This window comes from Penicillium argentinense (assembly GCF_028826775.1).
Source record: "Penicillium argentinense strain IBT 30761 chromosome Unknown utg000005l_segment0_segment0, whole genome shotgun sequence".
In the NCBI taxonomy this organism is placed as follows: Eukaryota; Fungi; Ascomycota; class Eurotiomycetes; order Eurotiales; family Aspergillaceae; genus Penicillium; species Penicillium argentinense.
In genome coordinates, this window is record NW_026622664.1 from 654,290 (window position 1) to 674,967 (window position 20,678).

At 52.1% G+C, this 20,678-nt stretch overlaps 10 protein-coding genes across 10 annotated transcripts; 4 read left to right on the forward strand and 6 right to left on the reverse strand.

Moving 5' to 3' along the window:
- Positions 1 to 166: 166 nt before the first annotated feature.
- N7532_005042 (alpha/beta fold hydrolase) lies at positions 167 to 1,576 on the reverse strand (the record flags this gene model as incomplete). The annotated part of the gene is made up of 7 exons (XM_056617536.1): positions 167 to 444; positions 496 to 547; positions 615 to 945; positions 999 to 1,108; positions 1,177 to 1,284; positions 1,374 to 1,426; positions 1,498 to 1,576. 7 exons carry the CDS (start codon positions 1,574 to 1,576, stop codon positions 167 to 169), a joined length of 1,011 nt encoding a protein of 336 aa, XP_056473695.1.
- A 1,037-nt stretch (positions 1,577 to 2,613) lies between these two features.
- N7532_005043 (uncharacterized protein) lies at positions 2,614 to 3,336 on the reverse strand (the record flags this gene model as incomplete). The annotated part of the gene is made up of 2 exons (XM_056617537.1): positions 2,614 to 3,262; positions 3,326 to 3,336. 2 exons carry the CDS (start codon positions 3,334 to 3,336, stop codon positions 2,614 to 2,616), a joined length of 660 nt encoding a protein of 219 aa, XP_056473696.1.
- Positions 3,337 to 3,590: 254 nt separating this feature from the next.
- N7532_005044 (PHF5 family protein) lies at positions 3,591 to 3,917 on the forward strand (the record flags this gene model as incomplete). The annotated part of the gene is made up of 1 exon (XM_056617538.1): positions 3,591 to 3,917. One exon carries the CDS (start codon positions 3,591 to 3,593, stop codon positions 3,915 to 3,917), a length of 327 nt encoding a protein of 108 aa, XP_056473697.1.
- A 217-nt stretch (positions 3,918 to 4,134) lies between these two features.
- Positions 4,135 to 5,424, reverse strand: N7532_005045 (uncharacterized protein; the record flags this gene model as incomplete). Its single annotated transcript, XM_056617539.1, has 4 exons — positions 4,135 to 4,251; positions 4,330 to 4,560; positions 4,688 to 5,322; positions 5,406 to 5,424. The coding sequence occupies 4 exons, from the start codon at positions 5,422 to 5,424 to the stop codon at positions 4,135 to 4,137; spliced, it is 1,002 nt and encodes a 333-aa protein (XP_056473698.1).
- Positions 5,425 to 5,882: 458 nt separating this feature from the next.
- Positions 5,883 to 7,136, reverse strand: N7532_005046 (putative succinate:fumarate antiporter (Acr1); the record flags this gene model as incomplete). Its single annotated transcript, XM_056617540.1, has 5 exons — positions 5,883 to 6,496; positions 6,563 to 6,761; positions 6,822 to 6,871; positions 6,952 to 6,999; positions 7,070 to 7,136. The coding sequence occupies 5 exons, from the start codon at positions 7,134 to 7,136 to the stop codon at positions 5,883 to 5,885; spliced, it is 978 nt and encodes a 325-aa protein (XP_056473699.1).
- Positions 7,137 to 8,898: 1,762 nt separating this feature from the next.
- Positions 8,899 to 10,241, forward strand: N7532_005047 (uncharacterized protein; the record flags this gene model as incomplete). The annotated part of the gene is made up of 2 exons (XM_056617541.1): positions 8,899 to 9,668; positions 9,740 to 10,241. The coding sequence occupies 2 exons, from the start codon at positions 8,899 to 8,901 to the stop codon at positions 10,239 to 10,241; spliced, it is 1,272 nt and encodes a 423-aa protein (XP_056473700.1).
- Positions 10,242 to 11,875: 1,634 nt separating this feature from the next.
- Positions 11,876 to 13,418, forward strand: N7532_005048 (arylsulfotransferase family protein; the record flags this gene model as incomplete). Its single annotated transcript, XM_056617542.1, has 2 exons — positions 11,876 to 12,685; positions 12,741 to 13,418. The coding sequence occupies 2 exons, from the start codon at positions 11,876 to 11,878 to the stop codon at positions 13,416 to 13,418; spliced, it is 1,488 nt and encodes a 495-aa protein (XP_056473701.1).
- A 616-nt stretch (positions 13,419 to 14,034) lies between these two features.
- On the reverse strand, positions 14,035 to 15,415 carry pex26 (the record flags this gene model as incomplete). Its single annotated transcript, XM_056617543.1, has 3 exons — positions 14,035 to 14,905; positions 14,983 to 15,146; positions 15,176 to 15,415. The coding sequence occupies 3 exons, from the start codon at positions 15,413 to 15,415 to the stop codon at positions 14,035 to 14,037; spliced, it is 1,275 nt and encodes a 424-aa protein (XP_056473702.1).
- A 1,184-nt stretch (positions 15,416 to 16,599) lies between these two features.
- On the forward strand, positions 16,600 to 17,749 carry N7532_005050 (mitochondrial 54S ribosomal protein mL46; the record flags this gene model as incomplete). The annotated part of the gene is made up of 3 exons (XM_056617544.1): positions 16,600 to 16,645; positions 16,704 to 17,374; positions 17,450 to 17,749. 3 exons carry the CDS (start codon positions 16,600 to 16,602, stop codon positions 17,747 to 17,749), a joined length of 1,017 nt encoding a protein of 338 aa, XP_056473703.1.
- Positions 17,750 to 19,126: 1,377 nt separating this feature from the next.
- Positions 19,127 to 20,287, reverse strand: N7532_005051 (uncharacterized protein; the record flags this gene model as incomplete). The annotated part of the gene is made up of 3 exons (XM_056617545.1): positions 19,127 to 19,504; positions 19,560 to 19,992; positions 20,049 to 20,287. The coding sequence occupies 3 exons, from the start codon at positions 20,285 to 20,287 to the stop codon at positions 19,127 to 19,129; spliced, it is 1,050 nt and encodes a 349-aa protein (XP_056473704.1).
- Positions 20,288 to 20,678: the final 391 nt, after the last annotated feature.

Genomic DNA, 20,678 nt, shown 5'->3' on the forward strand with positions numbered 1-20,678 from the left:
CCATTGTTTTAAATGACCCTGGTATGCTATGATGTTTATGTTTTGACGAGTCTTAGATACTTTCTATGCTCAATCCAGCAATCATATTTCGATAGCCATTCTGCGAGTATGTACTATAGATAAGTGCATACTACTAGTATCTACATTGATGATTACAACCCTCCGATTAGAGCTTCTCGGATCGCCCTCCAGTAAGCGCAACATCCTTCAACCACTCTTCAATGATCTCATTCACCTCCTGTGGCTTCTCCCACAACGCCCAATGCGCAGTGTTGACCTGCTTCAGGGTCAGGTTGGGAATATGCTTGCCCATTGATTTTCCAAGGTGCGGTGGGAGAGCTTGATCCCGCAGAGCCTGGATGAAGAGCACCGGGATGTCAATGCGGCGACCAAGGATATCCAGTTCCTCCGCGTAGTTGACCTTTCGGGTACGGTACCAGTTGACTATATTCGTTAGAAATCCAGCGGTAGCTGGGTTAGAGTGCAAAAACATACGTGGTCCATGAATACCGTTCCTCGCGAATTCGGCCGCATAGAAATCCAATTCCTGTATTGTGATGATTAGCAAAGTCAACGCAAAAGTCTCAGCCAAGGGCTGAACAATTACGACTTACCTCCTCGCTCAGTAGCCGAGAAGGCTTCAGACCCATGACCTTGTCCAATAGAACACCCTTCTCGGCATCGAATCCAAACTCACCCTTCTCAGTACGCCCACCGTAAAGCGCAGCCAAGAATTGCTTGATCTCCTCCTTAGATCTGAAAACTTTTTCCAAGTCCCCACTGGCAAACTGCAACTGATACGCAAAATGCGGTGCCACGGTATTGACCATTTCTTCGAGCGAAATGTCCTTTTCAAGTGGTCTAGCATAAGGCACGCAGACGGTGAACAGGTGGCTGATCAAATCCGGATGCCACAATGCGATGCGGTATGCAAGAGCCGCGCCCCTGTGACCTGTTAGCTGTGGTTTCGAGCATTTATCGAGTCAAGGTCTGTATACCAGTCATGGCCGCCCAGGATGATCTTCGATTCCCCAAGATGCGAGGCCAGCGCTTTAATATCGTCTGCGCAGCGTTTGTGTGAGTAGTACACGAAATCATCCGGCGCATCCTAGCAAGGATTAGTTCATAAATCACTGCGAACCTTGAATTTCACGGAGATACGGCGGGCCTACTTACTGTACGACCATATCCCAGGCAGTCGGGGGCTACTACCCTCATCCCCAGGTTCACGAGCATCGGGATCTGGTAGCGCCATCCCATGGAGATATCGGGAAAGCCATGAATCTAGAATATTTGATATGTCAGCTCAGGATTATCTCATCCGGAAAGAAACATCATTTCATAAAAGTGCACCAGTTGGGCGATTAACTCACCAAAAAAATGGTGTCTCGGTATTTGCCAGATTGAGGCTGGCTGAGAAGATAGCCTATAAAGCCGGTATTATTAATCTCATATTTCTCTCACTGAATGCACGCAAGGGGCTTTTGGAATACTGACTGTACTTATGGCCATTGACAGTGGCAGTCTTGTACTCAATGCGCGGGTCTCCCACAACGCGGATCTTGTCAACTGGCATGGCGGCTTGTGTTGGGGTATCCCCGAGTAATGCTAGTGTTGAGACAATGTCTGAGGCAATACTAGAGCACGATAATCGATTGTAAAGTCACGGGGCAGTCTCGTTGCCGTACGTAGTTAGGGAGACTGTGAGGTGGAGTGTTGTAACTTCGATATATATCCAAGCCTCCGCTGGATATCACGTGCGATCGGGGAAATATCCAAGTCTATTAGGAAACCCGTCTATCTTACACCTTGAAAATGAAAGATAGAAGTTTCTTCGATTTCTGAATGTCAAATTTATTCTCATTAAATTACAGGCCCCGAAGGCAGACGTGGCGACGAGCGGCAGGCCGAGGGCCCCTCCCGGGACGATCGGTCTGCCTCGGCTCAACCCAGGAAGCTGCGGAGAGCTCCAACTTCGCTAGGTGGGTCACGGTTTGACAAGCGGGCAACAAACATGAGGACCTCCGTGTCTGGGTAACACTGTGATTTGTTAAATCGAAGCTTAGGTACCTTCAGTTGGATGAATTCTATAGCCCTGTGGGTAAATATCCTCTATGATGCCATAGTGCAATGTACTGCTGTCAATGTGGAACAGGCCAACATTGGAGATCTTCGGCCAAGACCTGACCTTCAGCCTTTGTTCCAATGACGCACGCCTGCACCATAATTGGAAGAGCCGAGCTTCATTCAGTTGCAAACTCGAACTTGAACATCAGTGGTCGCTTGCAGTCTCACAATCTTTGCAGCACTGCTTGATCGTTTACCCTACAATCCCCGATCTCCGATCTTTGCGCCAATTAATATTAACGTACTTGAAAGACGATCTCTGCATTTGGCTACTGTCGTTAACGCATTCCTACTAGGATAATACGTACCTGCTGAAATTTCTTCACAGACAACCTTCCATCCACCTTGGCCTTGCGCACATATTGCACGGCATTCACATTCAAAGAGTCGATGCAATTCTGCCACCCACCCCACCCCAGATCCAGGAACGAGGAACGAGATAAACCTAGACAGGATGTAGCTCCTGCATGAGGATAAGGCAGGCCGTTAGTAGAGCACAAGATCCTCGACCTCGTCGAGGACCTCGTCAAGGACCTCGCCTTCATCGTCGTGATCAGCTGGACGAGAGGTTTCGTTATCTTCGTACGTAGCAGTATCCTTGTTCGCCGGAGTCGCATCGGCCACATTGGAAGCGGAACTCGGGTTTTGAGTAGTCTGGACAGCCACCAAATTTAGCTGAGTTTCCTTGACCTGAGTCTTCTGATGCCTCTTCACAGTATCTGCACGGCGTTGCTGCACCGGCGTAGGCGAGACTTGAGCGAGCTTACCACCGATGATATCCAAAGCTGGGCCGTAAAGCCGCTTTGCACGGTCTTTCTGGCTGGATCCACGACGTTGCTGCACCAATGTAAGCGAGATTTCAGCGAACTTACCAGCGACTATATCCAAAGCTGGGCCATAAAACCGCTTTGCATGGTCCTCCTCGCTGATTTCACGACGCGGCGCAAGTTGTTCTCCCGCTACGGTTGGCGAGTCTTCGCTGGTACCCAGGCCGCTTACCTTGCGACGCTTGAAGTCGTCTTGTTCGGGCTTGTCGTATTCACACGGGGAAGACAGTCGTCGTTTCAAACCCCGCTTGGGCAGTTGGTCGATATTGGCTTCTTCGTCGGACGGACCGGCTGCCGATGGAAAAGTCCTATAGATAGTATCTTCATTGCCCGTAGTAAGAGGTGACGTATCAGTGGATGATCTGTCATACTTTTCAGCCATCTTGGTTATCAGAGATGGATCAGCTCCGAGAGAGTGGAGAGAAAATGAAGGAGAAAACGCTGGCTGCTGGCACGCCATTGTGATCGTTTGGGTCGCGGCGGGCATATGCACGGACCACCGGCGGCGAACTTGGGAAAGCGCGCAGCTTCTTTTGCCAACCGCCTCCTCCGCGACCCCAGCTTCTCTTCTCCCCTCTTCGGCGCCGTCGAACCCTTCCTGTCACACTCTTTCCGGCAGAGCATTCTTCACCCATCATGTCTCGCCACCACCCTGATCTCGTTATGTGTCGCAAGCAGCCCGGCATTTCGATCGGTCGTCTTTGCGACAAGTGCGACGGCAAATGCCCCGTGTGTGACTCCTACGTGCGTCCTACCACCCTCGTCCGGATCTGCGATGAATGCTCTTTCGGCAACTACCAGAATAAGTGCGTTGTCTGCGGTGGCGAAGGCATCAGTGACGCATTCTATTGTTTCGAGTGCACACGTTTGGAGAAGGACCGAGATGGCTGTCCTAAGATTATCAATTTGGGAAGCTCGAGGACAGACTTATTCTACCAAAAGAAAAGTTTTCGAAATAATTGATCGCGGCTTGCACGCCCTCCGTGGCTGGCTTGGTTGTTCATCTACATTCCGGGTGGAGGGGAGCTACGTGCGGCCATGTTGGCCACAGCGTGCTGATTCAAATGGCTAGAAGGTATGTTTCTTACAAATAGTTTATCGGAGAACTTATTGACCAAGTTGATGTGGTTTTATAGTACCTTTATAACTGTGCTGGAGAGAGAACATAGTCTCTGGTGATTTACCGGCCGGGGCGACGAGGACGAGCGAATCCTCGCGCAATACCCGTGTTCTGTGACGGATGGACTTCTTCTTGCAGTCGATCTCCAGTGATTTCATCCGGCCCTGAAGCCTCGATCTGTCATTCGAATCAGCATATGTTCAGCAGCAAATACAACGACCAGGCGCTCTCCTACCTTCTTCTCGATCTTGAGACCCTCTTCTTCGGCAACCGCAATAGCGTTCCTACGCGAGCTAGCGTGCAGCATGCGCTCCTTAATCGAAGATCCAGTGGGGCAGGTGTACACGAAGACAACGACATCCGAGCCAGGGTAGTGGTAGAAGGAGTACCGGGGGAGGTCGAGGAGATGTGAGTGGCAACAGCGCCGGCGTCAACACCAGACTGGCTGTCGGCGAGAATAATCTTCTCGGTGGAAATATCAATCGTCTACCATATTGAGTGTTAGTTTCGGAACTTGAATGAGATAACGCCCCCATATCGCTCCCAAATCATCCACGCTCGATATCTATGTTAAACTGTAACGCCACGGGAGAGTAGAAACAAGTTGACTTACCAGTTGCACCAGGCCACCGTCTTGTAGCTCTTTCAAAGCCGACTTGGCCGCATCGTCAACGGGCATGGAAACCCTCATGCCAGACCCAGATCCCGGCCCAAAGGTACCTCCAATACCAATATCCCGCTGGAGGGTGCCGCTCCTCGCCTCGGCCTCGGCCCTACGCACAGCTTCAAGCTCGCGCTCCTTCTCGCCCATGAGTTCCTCCCGACGAGCAGGGCTGTTCTCGCCATCCCGCTCACGCCACGCATCCGGGCTCACGATCTCCTCTTCCTCGGTAGCGAAGACGGTGGAAGCAAACTTCTCTGTGCCGAGCTCGCGGGTCAGGGTTGAGCGAGTCGAGGCGAAGAGCATCTTAGGCCGAACGGGCGCATTGGAGGGGATGTAGGTCAGAGCGATCAGGTTCGAGGCGGCGGAGGTTGGGCGGCGGAGCAGGAGGTAGATTGGTGTCTTGGGCTGCAGGATAGAGGAGATCTGGGACAGCGAGGAGAAAAAGGATTCCGGACTAGAAGGAGAGCCGGAAAACGATAGCGGACTGAGGGGCGTCAAGCTCTCTCCGGTGATGGTCACCGGGAGACAGAAGCTCGAGGAGTTGCCGCTGAAGGAGGTGAAGGCATCCTGGAGCTCTGGGGAGACTGGTTGTGGTCAGGAGATTGCTCGGTGTGACCAATGGGTTTGGTTTCCCGTGGTTGAGAATAGCGCATAACGCTCGACGTACCTGAGATTCCCGACTGCATGATGCCGCGCTGTGCCTCTTGGGTTGGGTGGTTGTTGACGGAGGGAGGGGAAGCGGTGAATCGGGGCGGGGTGGCGGCGGGCCTGATGCCCTGTCACAGTATCCTTCCACAATGATCCACAACGGCAATGGCAGGTGTTGGACGACTACACCCTGGCACAATTGAACCTTTGCTACCCTAGGGTATGTTGTCAACGCCAACATCAAGCTGTTTACCGGCTTACAGGACATGGAGACTGATTGATCTATACATTATAGAAGCGCTACACCCGGACGAATCCAACAATGTGGTATACAAACAAAACAATATGTACATAGCCGTTCCAACCGGCCAGCCTTTGAACGACCAAGTCTTGACAGCCAAAGTCAACGCTGTCAAAGACAGAGGGGAAACGCAACGCCCACCATGCAGAGGGAATGGTATCACAATGCTTTCCAAATCATCCTCGAACAAGCACTTTACTCCTCGAACTTGCCACCCACAAAGGCCCAGTTGGATGCCTCCAGCTTACCCTTCAGGAACTCATACACGGTGAATGTCACGGCCTGACCAGGGGCCACACGCATAACACGCGGGGTGATACCCTTGTAGAAGGCGCGGGTGCCTTCTTGCTTGAACATGTCCTTTGCAATGACCAGAATGCGAGAGACGGCAGATTGGCCGGGCTCAGCGCGGGTCTTCTGGAGGCGGGTCTTGATGGTATCGATGGGGGCGTTGGAGAAGGGGCCGACGGCACCGGAGATGAGACCGATGACAGTGGTTTGGTAGGAAGGCAGCTGGGTGTTGCTGTATTCGGGCTGCATGCGCTGCAGGGCGGCCTTAAGCTCAGTATACGCGGTGAAGTTGGCAGCCTGGTTGGTTCCTTGTCGCAGCGCGGTCAGGGAGACACCACGATACAGCGCGCTGAATCCTTCCTCCTTGATCACGGTGAAGAGGGCGTGCGGGGCGCTGCGGTACTTGGGGGTGTCGAGGGGATCGGCCAGACTGTGATGTTGCGCTTGCAGACGGATCTTGACGACTTCCATGGGGTTGACAACGGCCACGGCTTCGGTGACACCGGCAGCGAGACCAGCTAGAGGATACCGTCAGCTCTGAAGCAATTTCGCATTTTTCGCGCGCAAATCGAACTTCGACTTACCCAGGAAAGTGGCTTTGCTGGTGACATGGCCAGTCTCGGGATTGGCCAGCATGCCCTTGTACGACTCGTACGAGGTGAAACGGATGGCCATCTTCGGGATAATACCTCCCAGCACGGCACCCAGACCCTTGTACAGACCCATTGCAGTCTCCTTGCGCACGATATCGGCACCGGTCTTGATGAATCCACGGGGCTTGGCCTATCGAGTGGAGCATGGTTAGCGACGGCATCGGAGAAATGGACACTGAACGGTACTTACTCCAGGGGCCGTCGCTCTCCTTGAGAGTTGCATGCGGACCTTGATGGTGTCTGCACACCGTCAGCTGAGTGTTCATCTTCTCCCCAAGACCAATGTCATGATTCTTAGCGGTTTTACACGCTATACATACCGAGAGGGTGGCAGACGAGAGCCTCCATCATACCAGCACCACCACCAGCTATCCCGTACAAGTCAGCATTCGGTTCTCGCACTGGTTCATTTAATCTGAGGGACTGGGCGTAATTTACCGATGAGGTTTACGGCGGGCGAGGCCTTCTTATTGCCGTTACCGGCCTGTACATTTTTGGCGGACATGTTGGTTGGTATGTATGCTGCTTTGTTGCAAAGCCGAGAGAAGAAAAGAAAGAAAGAGCGCGGATGTTTTTATTCCGCTGCAGATCCGACGATATTTTCCCAGTGATCTGCGCCAATCTTCGAGATCCCAAGCTCAATTGGTCGCAAGGGAGAAAGCTGTAGCCGAATTTCGTGGGGGCAAACCGAAATTGCGGAGAGGTCGGAAGTATACAATCCCGGGGAGTAAGAGCCGAAATGCAGGGTCGAGACGGGTCTGAGTCGAAAAAAAGTAGTGGGGAAATCAATTGCACTTTTAGGTCTTAAGAGAAGACCCGAGGATAAAATATTCGGTTCGAGTGGCGGCTTCTGAACCTTGTGGTGGGGGGGTGGTGGAACAGCTGACGGGGAAGCGGAGGAAGCTGGACGAGCGGAAGTACTGAGTACTACTATATACGCGAGGAGTCCAACGTAGTCGGCGCCAGATGGAAAAAAAAAAAAAAAGAAACCAAGAAAGGAAAAGAGTAGGACCGAGTCTAGCCAGATAAACCGAGGGCAGTCCGGACAGTCTTATATGAAGGTGCGGCGCGATGAGCAGCAGACAATCCCGAGGCCTTCGGGAACAAGGGCGGATGACTCGTCGCGGCCCTGTAGTGCGGCACCGCTGCCCCAGATCTCCATGATCTGACTTCACATGCTTGTCACTGCGTCATCGGGCGATCTACTCGCGATTCTGGCGAAGAGACAAAAGATTACAACGGTCTGATTTTGGGCATGCTCGTCCATGACTCCAGGGATACTCCTGCAGTATGATTGGAGTAATCCTCACCTCTACATCTCTGCTGCCACCGCAGCTCCCACCCGTCGGTCTCTGCCATTTACCAGCTGGGAAAGGGAGCTTGATTACTCCGGCTATTCAAGAGTCCCTGGACCGCCTACCGCCATCCGCTGCGAATTCCGCTGCAGCCCAGCTGGACACCCCGGAAGAATCCGGGCCAGCGTGAGCTCCCCTCAGCCGAGGTTCGATCCCCTCCAGCCTAGGCCAGTGTCTACTGGTCACTTGACGCGACGCGACTCGAGGCAAATTAAAGTACTCGTTCCGCCGTCGTGCAGGTCATCTGACGGGCGTCTGGGGTTGCCCGAGTCTGCTGCGATATTCGGAGTATTCATGCCCTCCAGCGAGGTGTGCTGGTCCTCGCCGGGTGGTTTCGCGGTTGAATGTTTTACCCACCAGCGGAGTGGCCGTGGCCTGTCCGGAGTAGACGGTTAATATGCCGGGGCCTTCACTAGTACCTTAGGGGAGAGCACCCCCCACAGACAAGCAGTCGTGGTTCATCGGTACCTGGGCGCAGTCTGGAGAGATGCCATCATGGCATGTGCGTTAGACTTCACATGTCCCCGATGGTTGCACCGACAGTCGCAGTCGGGTTCCCGATTTCGGCGGGTTTGCCGCGTTGGACCGAGAAGCTTGGCGGATCAGATAATGTCAATTAACCATAATACCGTGAGGTGCTATAGGAAGTCATGAGTAGGACGGAGGAGAGGGTCAGAGGCGGGGGATCTGTAGACCGCAGACCAGCTCCCTGCGGTGAAAAGAATCGCCGCTATCAAGTCCGCATCGCACATCAAAATGTTCGGATTTCCTCCGATCGCGCGATCCTATCGCTCTTCTCTCATCACCGCCCATTCAGCCCGTCGTCAACATCGATCCCTAGTAGGGATATCACACCGTCGGACCATTTGACATTTCAGTCAGATCGATGCCACGACTAGCAAAGTAAAGACAATGGAAAATTCCACGGGCGCAGCCCCAGCGCAAGAGCGCACCCCAGGTCGGCGGCTGGCGGTTGCAAAGCGAGTGTTGATGTTGATGTTGATTCTGCGGCAGTGGCTGCTGATCGGGATGGGCGTCGCGTGTGTCCTGGCCTACTTCTTCCCCAACGTCGCCAAACACGGCGGCATCATCAAGTCCGAGTATTCGGTCATGTACGGCGTGATTGCCATCATCTTCCTGGTCTCGGGTCTGAGTATCCCCCGCCAAAAGCTGTTTACGCAGTTCCTGAACTGGCGACTGCACCTGGTCGTCCAGATCATCTCATTCCTCTTTATCCCGTCATTGGTCCTGGCGGTGGTGCATATCATCTTGGCTGGGGACCCAAGCGGCCATATTGATCGTGCTGTTTTGGCCGGGTATATATTCACGGCGTGTATACCCACGACAATCGCGTCGAATGTGGTCATGACGAGGGCCGCTGGTGGCGACGACGCCGCAGCCTTGGTCGAGGTCCTCCTGGCCAATATCCTGGGTCCATTCGTCACAGCTGCATGGACCGTCGCTCTCATCCCAAACACGGCGGAGTTCGACGTTTGGCGGTATGGGGGTGGCAGTTTAGGCAGCATGTACAAGGACGTTTTTCAGCAGTTGGGGCTGAGTGTGCTGTTGCCTCTATTTGTAGGCCAGCTAGTACGCTGGACGTGGCCGGAACGCACGGCGTCGGTGGTTCAGAAAACGAAGTTGCCCAAGCTGGCGTCGGCCTGTATGCTTCTGCTAATTTGGTATGTCAGCAATGGCGATTCATGAGAAAGATGGAAACGAACAGCCAACATTTGCTAACTTGACCTGATAGGACTACATTCTCTTCATGCTTTGCCACGGGAGCACTGCAGACCCTCTCTGTCCAGAGCGTGATATTTGTCGTGTTTTTCAACATCGGCCTCTATATCGTCCTCACTGCAGTCTGCTTCTTTACCTCACGACCACCACTGTTTTTCTCTTCACGAGGCTGGTCCATATCCATATTCAAACGTATGTCTCCCGAGGAGACAATCGCTGTGTGCTTTTGCGGTCCCGCGAAAAGCACTGCACTGGGCATTCCACTGTTGTATGCCATGTGGGCCCCTGTTGACCTTTTCATCAAGGCAAAAACATCGGTTCCGGTACTACTTTATACGACCGAGCAGATCTGTGTAGCCCACTTTTTTGTCCAGCTCTTCCGACAGTGGCATGCTCGTATTGCGGAGAAAGGGGATGTTGAGCAAGGTCCTTCACACGAGGCTGAGCCGGAGATGGTACAGACACTGGCTGAGAGTCATGGTGTCTTGGGCAGAGATGAAGAGAGGAACAACTGATACCCAAGCCAATTCTAATGTCTGATGCATATACCCAAGCGTTGCTTTACATGATATAGAGAAATCAGCCTCGACTTTTGCGTCTTTGCGATCTTGCAATTTAACGTTTTGTCATGTTAAGACCAGCTAGCTTCTTGCTTTTTCCTAGCGTCTTATTGTGTCGCACAAGGCTTGTTGTCAATAAAGCAGTGGGCTCGCTGGTTTCTTTGACTGATACATTGTTCAAAGAGGCAAAGTTCCGACTGGAAGCGACAGCCCTTGCCGGCCGAAAGTCAATCCGAACCCTAGGGGTCTTGATATGTCTGCCATCATCTACCGGGATCCACCCTCATCTCGGCAGATGTATGTTGATGTACGGAGTACTCCGTACGGGACCATACTGAATCCCCATTCCCAGCGCTTGACATCTCTGACCACGTTCAATCCATGGACCTTGCAATTTCTTTGCCGACACATCCGAAAAAGGCAGCTGCAAACCCCACAGCGGACTGACTCGTGGATCTGAACCAGGTAGATTTAGTGCAGATCGGTGCATCTGATAGTGCTTAGCGTATCCAAGGAGGCTGGAGCAGGCGCACCACGAGGCGACTGTCTCCACGGACTAGCCACAATTCCCTCGGAATTGATCTAAACCGGACTCTCGGGATCCCTCTGCAGGGTACGGAGCCAATGCCATCATACGCAGACCTCAAAACACGCGGGGTCTATTGGCGATATGGGTCCAATGGTCCTGATTATTTGTTTATGGCCATTCTGGTCCCAACGCAGAAAGTCACCCGACACTCGTGGATAAACAGCCTCGATCTCGAGCCAGGTATTTCACATCCGGAGTCAGACTTGAGCACTAGATGCCCTCATCTTACGCCCGAAAGATATTGAGACGAGGCTATTGTCGCATTGGCTACTGAAGCGAAGAAATTGAGATCTTCTGTTCGCCAAGCTTGCTAGTCGGTGGAGTCTCGGCTTTCCGCCGCGAAACCCTATCTTGTGTTTTTTTCATGATTGTGCGGAGGGCTGGATATCCAGGAGCCTCGAATATGCTACCCTTGCTAGCAGTGAAGAAAATAGTCCCTGCCATCTCGGCTTCGCGAGTCAAAACTGGCCTCATGCATCCTCGAAGCGAATACGAATTTCCACGAATGCGAATCTTGCGGTCTGCCTGGCGGGTCTCAATTCATCCAATTTTGTGATCATAAACAATAATACACAGTGGAATGAGCACTTCCGATCCGACTGTGGAGGACGGCGGGCCTTGGAAAAAATCTCGAAAGGGGGTGGAGCACTGATATTTCCGCCGACTGGAGCTGATCCCGCCCCGAGTGCGGTATAGTCCGCCCCGTCTCGACTTCCCGGGTCGTTCTCGATGGGCTCGACTCCCAACCCTGGTGGAAAGCAGTTGGTCACAGCCTTGATCGAGAGGCCTGCGATGGGAAACGATTGACGTTTCTGGGCCAGGTTAAGCTTCTGTCGGGTTTCTATAGAAATCACGCCCGGTCCTCCCCCGGTTCCCCTGGTCGTTTCTCTATCGCGGTGTCTCCAGTGCTGTCACTTGTTTTGATATCACGCAATTCACCCGTTGAATTCGTCACTTTCTAATTCCACGTAAACTTTGGAATTATATGGAGCCGCTCATCATGCGGGGTACTCTCTTTTTAACTGCTGGCGCCCTCCTTCTGAATTCTCTCGGTGCGGCCACTGAGACAAATTGGCCGTATGCCTCCTTCAAGACCGGTCCTTGGGAGCCTCCCCAGCTGGCCCTGAACAAGACTGACGGTGTTGACCCTGGTCTGATCTTCATCCCCATCCGCAACGAGAACACGGCCGGTACCGCGGTGACCATCTACGACAACGATGGCCACTTTGTCTACCAGGGCCCTGAGGAAGCCACCATGGACTTCAGGGTGCAAAAGCTGTTCGACGAGGACGTGCTCACCTTCTGGTCGGGCGAGGTTGAGGTGGCCGGTGGCTATGGCTACGGCAAGGTTCACATCCTCGACAAGACCTACCGTGAGATCCACACCATCACTCTGACCGACAACTTCGTCACTGCCACGGGCGAGACCCGCGACTCCTACATCGATGTCCACGAACACCAGATCACTGACCGCAACACCATCCTGGTCTCTGCTATCAACGTCACCCAGCACAACCTGACCTCTCTGGGTGGTCCCTCCGACGCGTGGATGACTGTCAGCCACTTCTATGAGATCGATATTCTCACCAAAGAGATCCTCTTCACCTGGAACGCTCTGGATCACCAGGACAAGATTCCACTGTCTAGTTCTCGTCAGAGAATGCAGGCTCACCCTGTCCAAGCCACTCCCTGGGACGCGTACCACATGAACTCGGTCACCCCCACCAACGATGGCTACCTGATATCTATGCGCTTCTACTGGTCCGCCTTCTACCTGAACAAGGATGGTACTGTCCGCTGGCAGCTTTCGGTAACTCATTCCCATTGTTTTGGATGAATCCTAGCAATCTTACTAATAACCCTAGGGTGACGGTGACGGCGATGGCGACTTCACCGGTGAAGACGTCCGCTTCACATGGCAACACCACATCCGCGTATACAACGAGACCGACGAGAGTCTAGTCTTGAGTGTCTTCAACAACGCCAACAGCCAAAGCCAATCCCAAAGCGAGACAACCGGCATGGTCTTCGACGTCGACCTGACCAATATGTCCGGCTCCATGCTGTACAACCTGTCCGACCCCACCGACGCTATCTACACAAAAACCCAGGGCAGCTTCGAGTTCCTGGGTGAGGCCGCTACCACCTCCAATATGTTCATTGGTTACGGATCGGACCCCCAGGTGAAGGAGTACAACGGCAAGGGCGACGTCGTTCTCTCTGCGCAGTTCGGTGCCCGTACACACGCCATGTCCTACCGTGCTTTCAAGAGCGAGTGGAAGGCTACGCCTTTCTGGAACCCTGCCGCCGTTGTCGACGACGACACTGTCTACATGAGCTGGAATGGTGCCACTGAGTACGATAACTGGGCTATCTACTCGATTCCTTCTCTCGGCTCCAACGCTACCAAGCTTATGACTACGCACAAGCGTACTGGCTTTGAAACCAATGTCAGCATTGCTGACTTGGATGCCAAGTATATTACTGTTGCGGCCCGTCGGGGTAACACTGTTCTGCGCTTCAGCGATGCTGTTGAAGTCTAAGCCTTGCATATATGGTGGTGAGCTGGACTTGGTTTGATTGGCCCTTGTCCAGCTAATTCTTTGTTCCGTTGTATATAATTCATGTTGCATCATAGACTTCCTTCTTGTACATGCAGTTAGAACATAATTTGCATATAGACTTTAACTTTCCTCCAAATATGCAGAATGTAGAAGAAGCAATGTGTTGTGCGGGGAAGTGGATCCAGGCAATGCATGCCATCCCTGGCTGGAATTCCTGATACAAAATTTTGCATATGGATAATCGTAGTTGCTGGATTAAGCATACCCGAAGAGAATATCATGGACAAAAATATACGTGAGACAACTGACGGCCCAACATTTATGAAGGCGTGCCAATCAAAGACTCTCGTATGACTCGGTCTATCTTTTAACCCACTGGATAACCTAGATAGTAGTAGGCAGCCATTGACAGTATGTATTCCTGAAATCTGGTATTTATGCTAATACATGAGACAAAACAATCACAGATGAAAGAAGTGTATATACGACATCACTTCCCCGTAACCGAATCGGGGGAATATCCAGACCAAACATAGGAGATATACACGATAAGTGCTGCAAGGTTGAAGGCATCAACTCATTGCAAGCAGATATCTTAAATGTAGCTCACTTTAACGCCCATTCCGACTGTGCCCTTTACCTTCTGCCACGCACCACCCGTGATCCTGCGGACTCGCTCACGCACGTCTTGCCGGCTCATCGCCATCAGGATACCTAGTAGGAAAAGCAAGGTGCGAACTATTGACATCGGGTTCCCAGACACGCTCTGGACGATGTGCTTGAACAAGTTGCGTATAGCATTAGCCACAGCTCGGGATTGGCTGCGAGGCTCAGGCTTGAGCTGTTTCTTGGAATTCTTGGAGCTGGATGAGAGGGCGGTTCGGGCCGAGGATTTGCCATTAGGCGACTTGTCTGCCGACTTGGACCCCTTGCCCTTGGAAGCGCTGCGCGGGCTGCTTTTCTCGATCCCGTAGTCCACTTCACTGGTATTCCGCTTGTGGCCATTGGCTTTCGGTTGTGATGCGGCGGCAGCCTCCTCTGCTTGTCGGCGCTCGTCATCCCGTTGCCGGTCCAGCTCGGCGTCTTTCTGGCGTTGCAATTCAGCTGCGCGAAGTTCGCCTCTTTCTTTCTCTTCTTTCAAGCCTTCCAATGTTTGAAGGAACAGCTCTTTGCGCTCTTCGTCCAAAACTTCGCTCAGATTGATGAACTCGGTCGCGTACTCCCATTCTTCGTTTCGGGGAAGCACATGCAGGGTAAAGAGCTCGATGATCCGCACTCGAGCCGCTAGGTCCTTCGGTGTGTCAGCTCCACTCGACGCGGCCATGCGCTGCTGCTGGAAGCCGTTGGATACATCTTGTAGGCGCTCGGCAAGATCGAGATTGGGTTGTCCGTAGGATGAGAGGTATGTTTCGAGGCGTTGCTGGTTCAGAGTTTGAGAGGACGAGTGGGTAAGAAGCAATGTGGCGCTTTAAACATTTCATGGGTCAGATATGTCGGCGAATGAATGGATGGAGAATGGGGAATAGGGAATGGGGCTACTCACAGGTTATAAACGACCTCCGCATCCACGGAGCCTTCGCGGCCTTGGTAGCCAATCTGAACGACGGTGTCCCAGATTCCGCCCTCGCGGACTTGAGTCGCCATGTTCTTCCATTCCTTCTGGCCGAACTGGTTTTCCCCTCCTCTGCGCCAAGGTCGACTATTGCGCTGAGCAGTGTTATGTAGAGGTTCCACACCTTGATTCTCCACGTGCTGGGGGCAATTGCGATCGGTGCGACCGCGGCCACATAATCGCCATTGGTGTACTGTTCATCTTGTGGTGATTCGCCAGCAATGATTGGCTGAAGTGATGAAAGCGACTCCGGCAAGCGGCGCGTGAGGTACAGCTGGGACGCCTTCTTGTAGGTCTTGGAGCAAAGCTTCGTGGGGGAGGCGGGGGAAGAGGGGGAGGGAGAAGAGAGCTTGGTGGTAGACATCCCGTCAGTGATGTGGAAATATCATGGGAAATCGGGAGACAATCGCAGAGGAGACGTCCGGGTTGGGCCAGAGAGGAGAACGTGGAGGTCGGAAGTTGGGGCTGCGATCGGCTGTCGTTTTCCCTCGGCTCCCAAGTCCGGGGTCGTCACGGGATCGCCTCGGCGCGGGCAACTTTATCGTCTATAGCATCAATCGCGATGACTACCACCACAAAATAGATGTTGGGAAATGCGACGAATATGAAAAGAATTTCCCAGATATTGCGAATACTGCTGCGATGTTACATGAACGAAGGGAAATATGACTGGGCTCAAGGTACACGATGGAGAACATTCATGTGTGCTTTAGCGTAGGCGCTACGATATAATATATATAGCCCACGCTGACGGTGTATCATTCATGCCGCAGCAATATGAACATTACAGCATCAGATTTAAGAATACAGAATAAACAATCCATGGAGCCTGCATAGTGCGGCTCAATATTGGAATCTTTTCGGAAGATTTTCTAGGTCGAAACTGGTCCTAAGATGGCCAGCTCCCCGAGAGCATGAAAATCCAGGAGGAATGACAACAGTAATGAAAATAGATGATCGTTCTGCATGAAGTATTGCAAGGACCAGAAGCTCATTCTCATCAGACTCGTTTGTTTCCGACTGGCCCAGCGATGATTCATCTGATCCCTGCTATGACCTGATCGAAGGAAGGTTCATTTGCCCAACGACCTTCGAGGGACAAAGGGCCGAGAACAGGTTGACAAAGGATCTAATTTTGATACTTTTATTCATGCATACCGAGAGAGAAGTGTGAAGAGAGTAAACTTTGAATTCATCTGATATTTGATGGGGTCTACGTCGCATAAAATATGAGATGGATGCCGAAGTGTCCGCGACAGCTATCTAACAGTACACCTTAGGCGTTAAGAAGGTACCGCTAGCGAAAAATAGCCGCTATTCATTCTGAGCACCACTCAATGGTCGACCGGCCGTGGGAAACAAGACGCAGTGACGATAAGGTAACGGGTGCCTGGGAGAAGAAAAGAGAAGGCGGGCCGCCGCTGCGAAGTTTTTAAACAGGTGCCGTGGGCGGTCTAGCCCGCTAGGGTCTAGCGCCAACGTGACCAGGGAACTTTTCTCGGGGGACACTCGACATCACAGCACCAGCATCTGCGATAGCATCACATCATGTCGTCCGGATCCAATGGTGCTCGGCGCATAGCGTCGCTTCTACGTGTGTCTAACCTCTGTTTCCTCCGAGTTGAACGCTTGCTGACAATTGTTCTCAACAGGTTCCTCAAAACTCGACTCCGGCGTGTGCAGAAGCTGTCAAGAAACCCTGGGCCGCCGCAACTACGCTTCCGCTGCGACTACGAGCGCGACTGAGTCGACCCCGGCCACACCAGAAGTCTCCTCTGCGGCGCCTCCTTTCCCCTACACCATCAATGCCGGCGTGGTGCTGTCCCGCCCGCCTCAGGTGACCCGCGACCTTGAGCCCTTTGAGAAGGCCTTCTATTTCTACCAGAAGCGATTGAACGAGCGCCTAGCTCTTCCATTTACCAAATACTTTTATTTCAAGCGTGGAACCCCGGCGGATGAGGACTGGAAGAAGAAGATTCAGGAGCGCCGGACCCCGGCACGCGACATCGGCAAGTACAACGCGTACGCCAGCGACTCGTGGAACGACGAACTTCTTCTAGGTGCGAAGGAGGCTGAGCCCGAGCACCAGGTCGAGATGCTGGTGCAAGATGCCGAGTCGACAGCCAATGCTACCTCCCAGGATACCAGCAAGAAGGAAGAGATACCGCGGCCATTCTCGCGGGTGACAGAGGCCGATAAGAAGGGAGACCACAAGAGTTTGAACCGATTATTGTCGCGAACTCTATACCTGCTCGTTCAGTCGAAGGAGGGGTACTGGAAGTTCCCCAGTACACCTGTGGAAGCGAAAGAGACTCTTCGCGAGGTGCGTTTGACTCGATGCGATTCACCATCGTTCGAAACACAGTAATTGTACTAATGCGATTCTACCTCGGAAAAGGCTGCCGAGCGTACACTCTCCCAGACTGCCGGTGTTAATATGAACACCTGGATGGTCGGCTACCACCCCTTCGGTCACCAGGTCTACAAGAACCGCAAAGCCCACGTCGACAAGGCAACCGGTGCCGAGAACCACGGCGAGAAGACTTTCTTCCTCAAGTCCCGCATCATGGCCGGTCAGGCTGACCTGTCCGCCAACAAGGACCTGAAGGACTTTAAGTGGCTGTCCAAGGACGAGATCGCGAAGTACGTGCTGCCGCAATACTACAGCAACATCAAGAACATGCTTGCCGATCGGTAAATTGAATTGAATCGATAAAGTGCCCGGGTTTCCGGGCTTGTTTTGGTCATCGGAGAGATGCGTGAAGAAACTGAATGGGGAACTGGCCAGCAATGACTGGCGATTACCTTCCCTGAGCGCCATTGGCAGCGTTCTGCATATACTTCTTACTGCGCATGCCATGTATAACTAGATTTTTCTTGTCCCGTCAATCAAATTATTCCAAAGAGACTCCCTGTAACGGAAGCGCCTTCTACGGCAGGGTTCCTTTTTGGTGGAAGAGTACCTCAACCAAGCAACAGAATTTGCCTGCAAGCCTTTCAATCGACCCTGGCATTGACATTGGTACTTGGTTAAGATCTTCTGGCCCTGCCAGTCGCCGGTCTCGAACCTCTTTGGTCCCTTACTTGCGCGAGTCTTCTCGGTCTTCCGTCAAGGAATTCGCCCTTGTCATATCGATGGACTGTATCGAACGCAAGTTCAGCAACCAGCCTATCCGTGCGAATACGCACGGTCGGATTATCTAGTTGCCAGGCTTGCTGAGTGTCAACTAGAATCTAAAACGGCGAGACCTGCAAGTCAACTTGTTCGGTGTTAGACAGACTCGGCGATTCGTCCGTTGTACAAATCACTCTAAATGAGCTTGCAAACCTAACATTGCAGTGTATCCTCGAGATCCCGCTATATATACAGCCACCAGAGATCGCTCTTTAATAGATAATAAATGAAAACAACATCAGGGTGGAGTCCCATGTCATAAAGTGAGGACGTACGTAGCCAAACTGGGATGGTTGGAGTCAACTACTTGAGACCAATAATACCTTTCTCCACATAATATTGCAAGTGTGGCCGAGTGGTTAAGGCGTCACGTTTAGGTTTCGCTCCTTTGGAGCTTGATCCGTGATCCGAAAGGGCGCGAGTTCGAATCTCGTCGCTTGCATCATCAATATTTTTTTTTTTTTTCGATACAGGCTCAACCGCATCTTATTGGATACATCATCGGCTATGCCTCGGTTTATTTCAAGGGCTATTGTGGAATAGAAACCAGTGAGGACAGGTTTCATACTTCAATTTAGTAGCCACTGGCCTTCACCTCTTGCAGGGAAAAGTAATTTCATGCTGTAGGCAGCGACCTAAATTATCCGGTGATTTCCATGAGATTTGGCAAGATGCTATCAAAATGGGAATTTAGAAGTAATGACCAAAAAAAGGAAAGCCACCTTCAGCAGGAAAAAATCAGTTTGGGTATTCGTATACGACATCAACACTAATTAAAAGGATCGCCTTAAAACAATCAGGGCTAGGTATATTTGCAAGTTCACGACCATTCGTGACGCGACTTAATCATGGAGTATGAGGGCAGCTATGAGACCCCTCTGAGCGCAAATAATAATATCTTCACTTCTGTGGCTGCTGCTGATGTTCCTGTACAGGCTGCTGGAACTGCTGAGGATATTGAGGCTGCGGCTGGCCAGGATACGGTTGCCACTGTTGCTGTAATGGATAAGGCTGGTAAGGCGCACCGGCATACGGGTACTGCATTGTCGCTGGCGCTTTGTCCGCCGAATCATCGACATGGCGCCATTTCTGACAACACAAAAGTATACCAACGAGGGTACCGATGCCAAAGATAAAGGTCAAGACCGATGTGACCAGATTCAAGTAGCTGGGGTAGATGTAGGTGACCTCGAGATAGTAGCGGATGTAAATGACGGCATACATCAGGCAGAAAGCAAACCAGCAGATACTGCCGGCGAGAAGGGCATAGACGGGAGACTATTACTGTTAGCTGATATTCTCTTTGCTATTGGTAACATAGGATTCTACTTACCCTTGAGGTAAATCGGTGGGAGCCAGCCTTCATGGCCACAAATACGGTCCAGGCAAAGATCTCCAGGGAAATGAGCCACAATATGATGGCCCGCGCCGAATCCACTTTGTTCAGGTCCCGCGAGATGTCACTGAAGTACTCATCCTGAACAAACTTGACTCTGATAACTACAGACAAGGCCCAGGAAGCGAGAGAGACGGTTGTCACGATGCCGAGGATGATCCAGTGAACGATAGCCACTGTCGCATATGGCTTCCCGGAATCGGTGAGGCGATTCAGCATACGGTGGATCAGGTTGTAGAAAACAAAGACGATGATGCAGTAGGTGAAGACCGAGAAGAAGATCTGCAGCATAATGTCGATATTGTAGTATTGCGTCACAACCGCCTCGGCTAAGAAAAAGATTTCGTAGATGATATCGGTAATTTCGGAGCTAGATCCAATAGTCAGTCATTGCACCTCGCTCTAGAGAACAAATTGTATTCTTACAATAGCCAAAAAATGAGTCCAAGTATTATCCCCTTCATTTGGCCATGGTTTCGGATCAAGCATGCCCAGGTGAGAAAAGCAATGAGGGCGAGTGCAAAGAGGACATCGAAGGCAAAGTCCGCGATAAACATTGTCTTCGAAGGCCACATCTCCATGTAAAATTTCGTTTCCTGGGCCCAGGGATTTGAGTAACTCCAGTAGGAGCTGCTGTAGCCTCCAGATCCCCGTCGCGGTGCCATGCTGCTGTTGCGATGCGACTTTTAGTAGCAGGTGCAGTGAAACAGACCCAGGCGTGAATTCTTGCGTGCGAGAAAATGCCACCGCTTCTCTCGAGTCGACGGGCCTTTTAAGGAATCTTGACGCTGGGTAAGTCTAGAGGCTCTTAGACCCTGAATACGAGGCTGAGCCGACACGCAAGGGCTACAATTGGTCGAGGAGATGTAGGGCAGAGAAGAGGCGTTCTATGATACGAACACAACCTGCTTGGCGGACCCCAAGGGACCCTAAGGTAGGCCTGGATGAGATGCAGTCACGCCCACGAGTTGCCGGGAGCCCTAGACGGCCCCCTTGACACGTTTGGCGCGGTCGTGTCGATCGTGTTGATCTGGTGATGCCCCCCTTTTCCTGCAT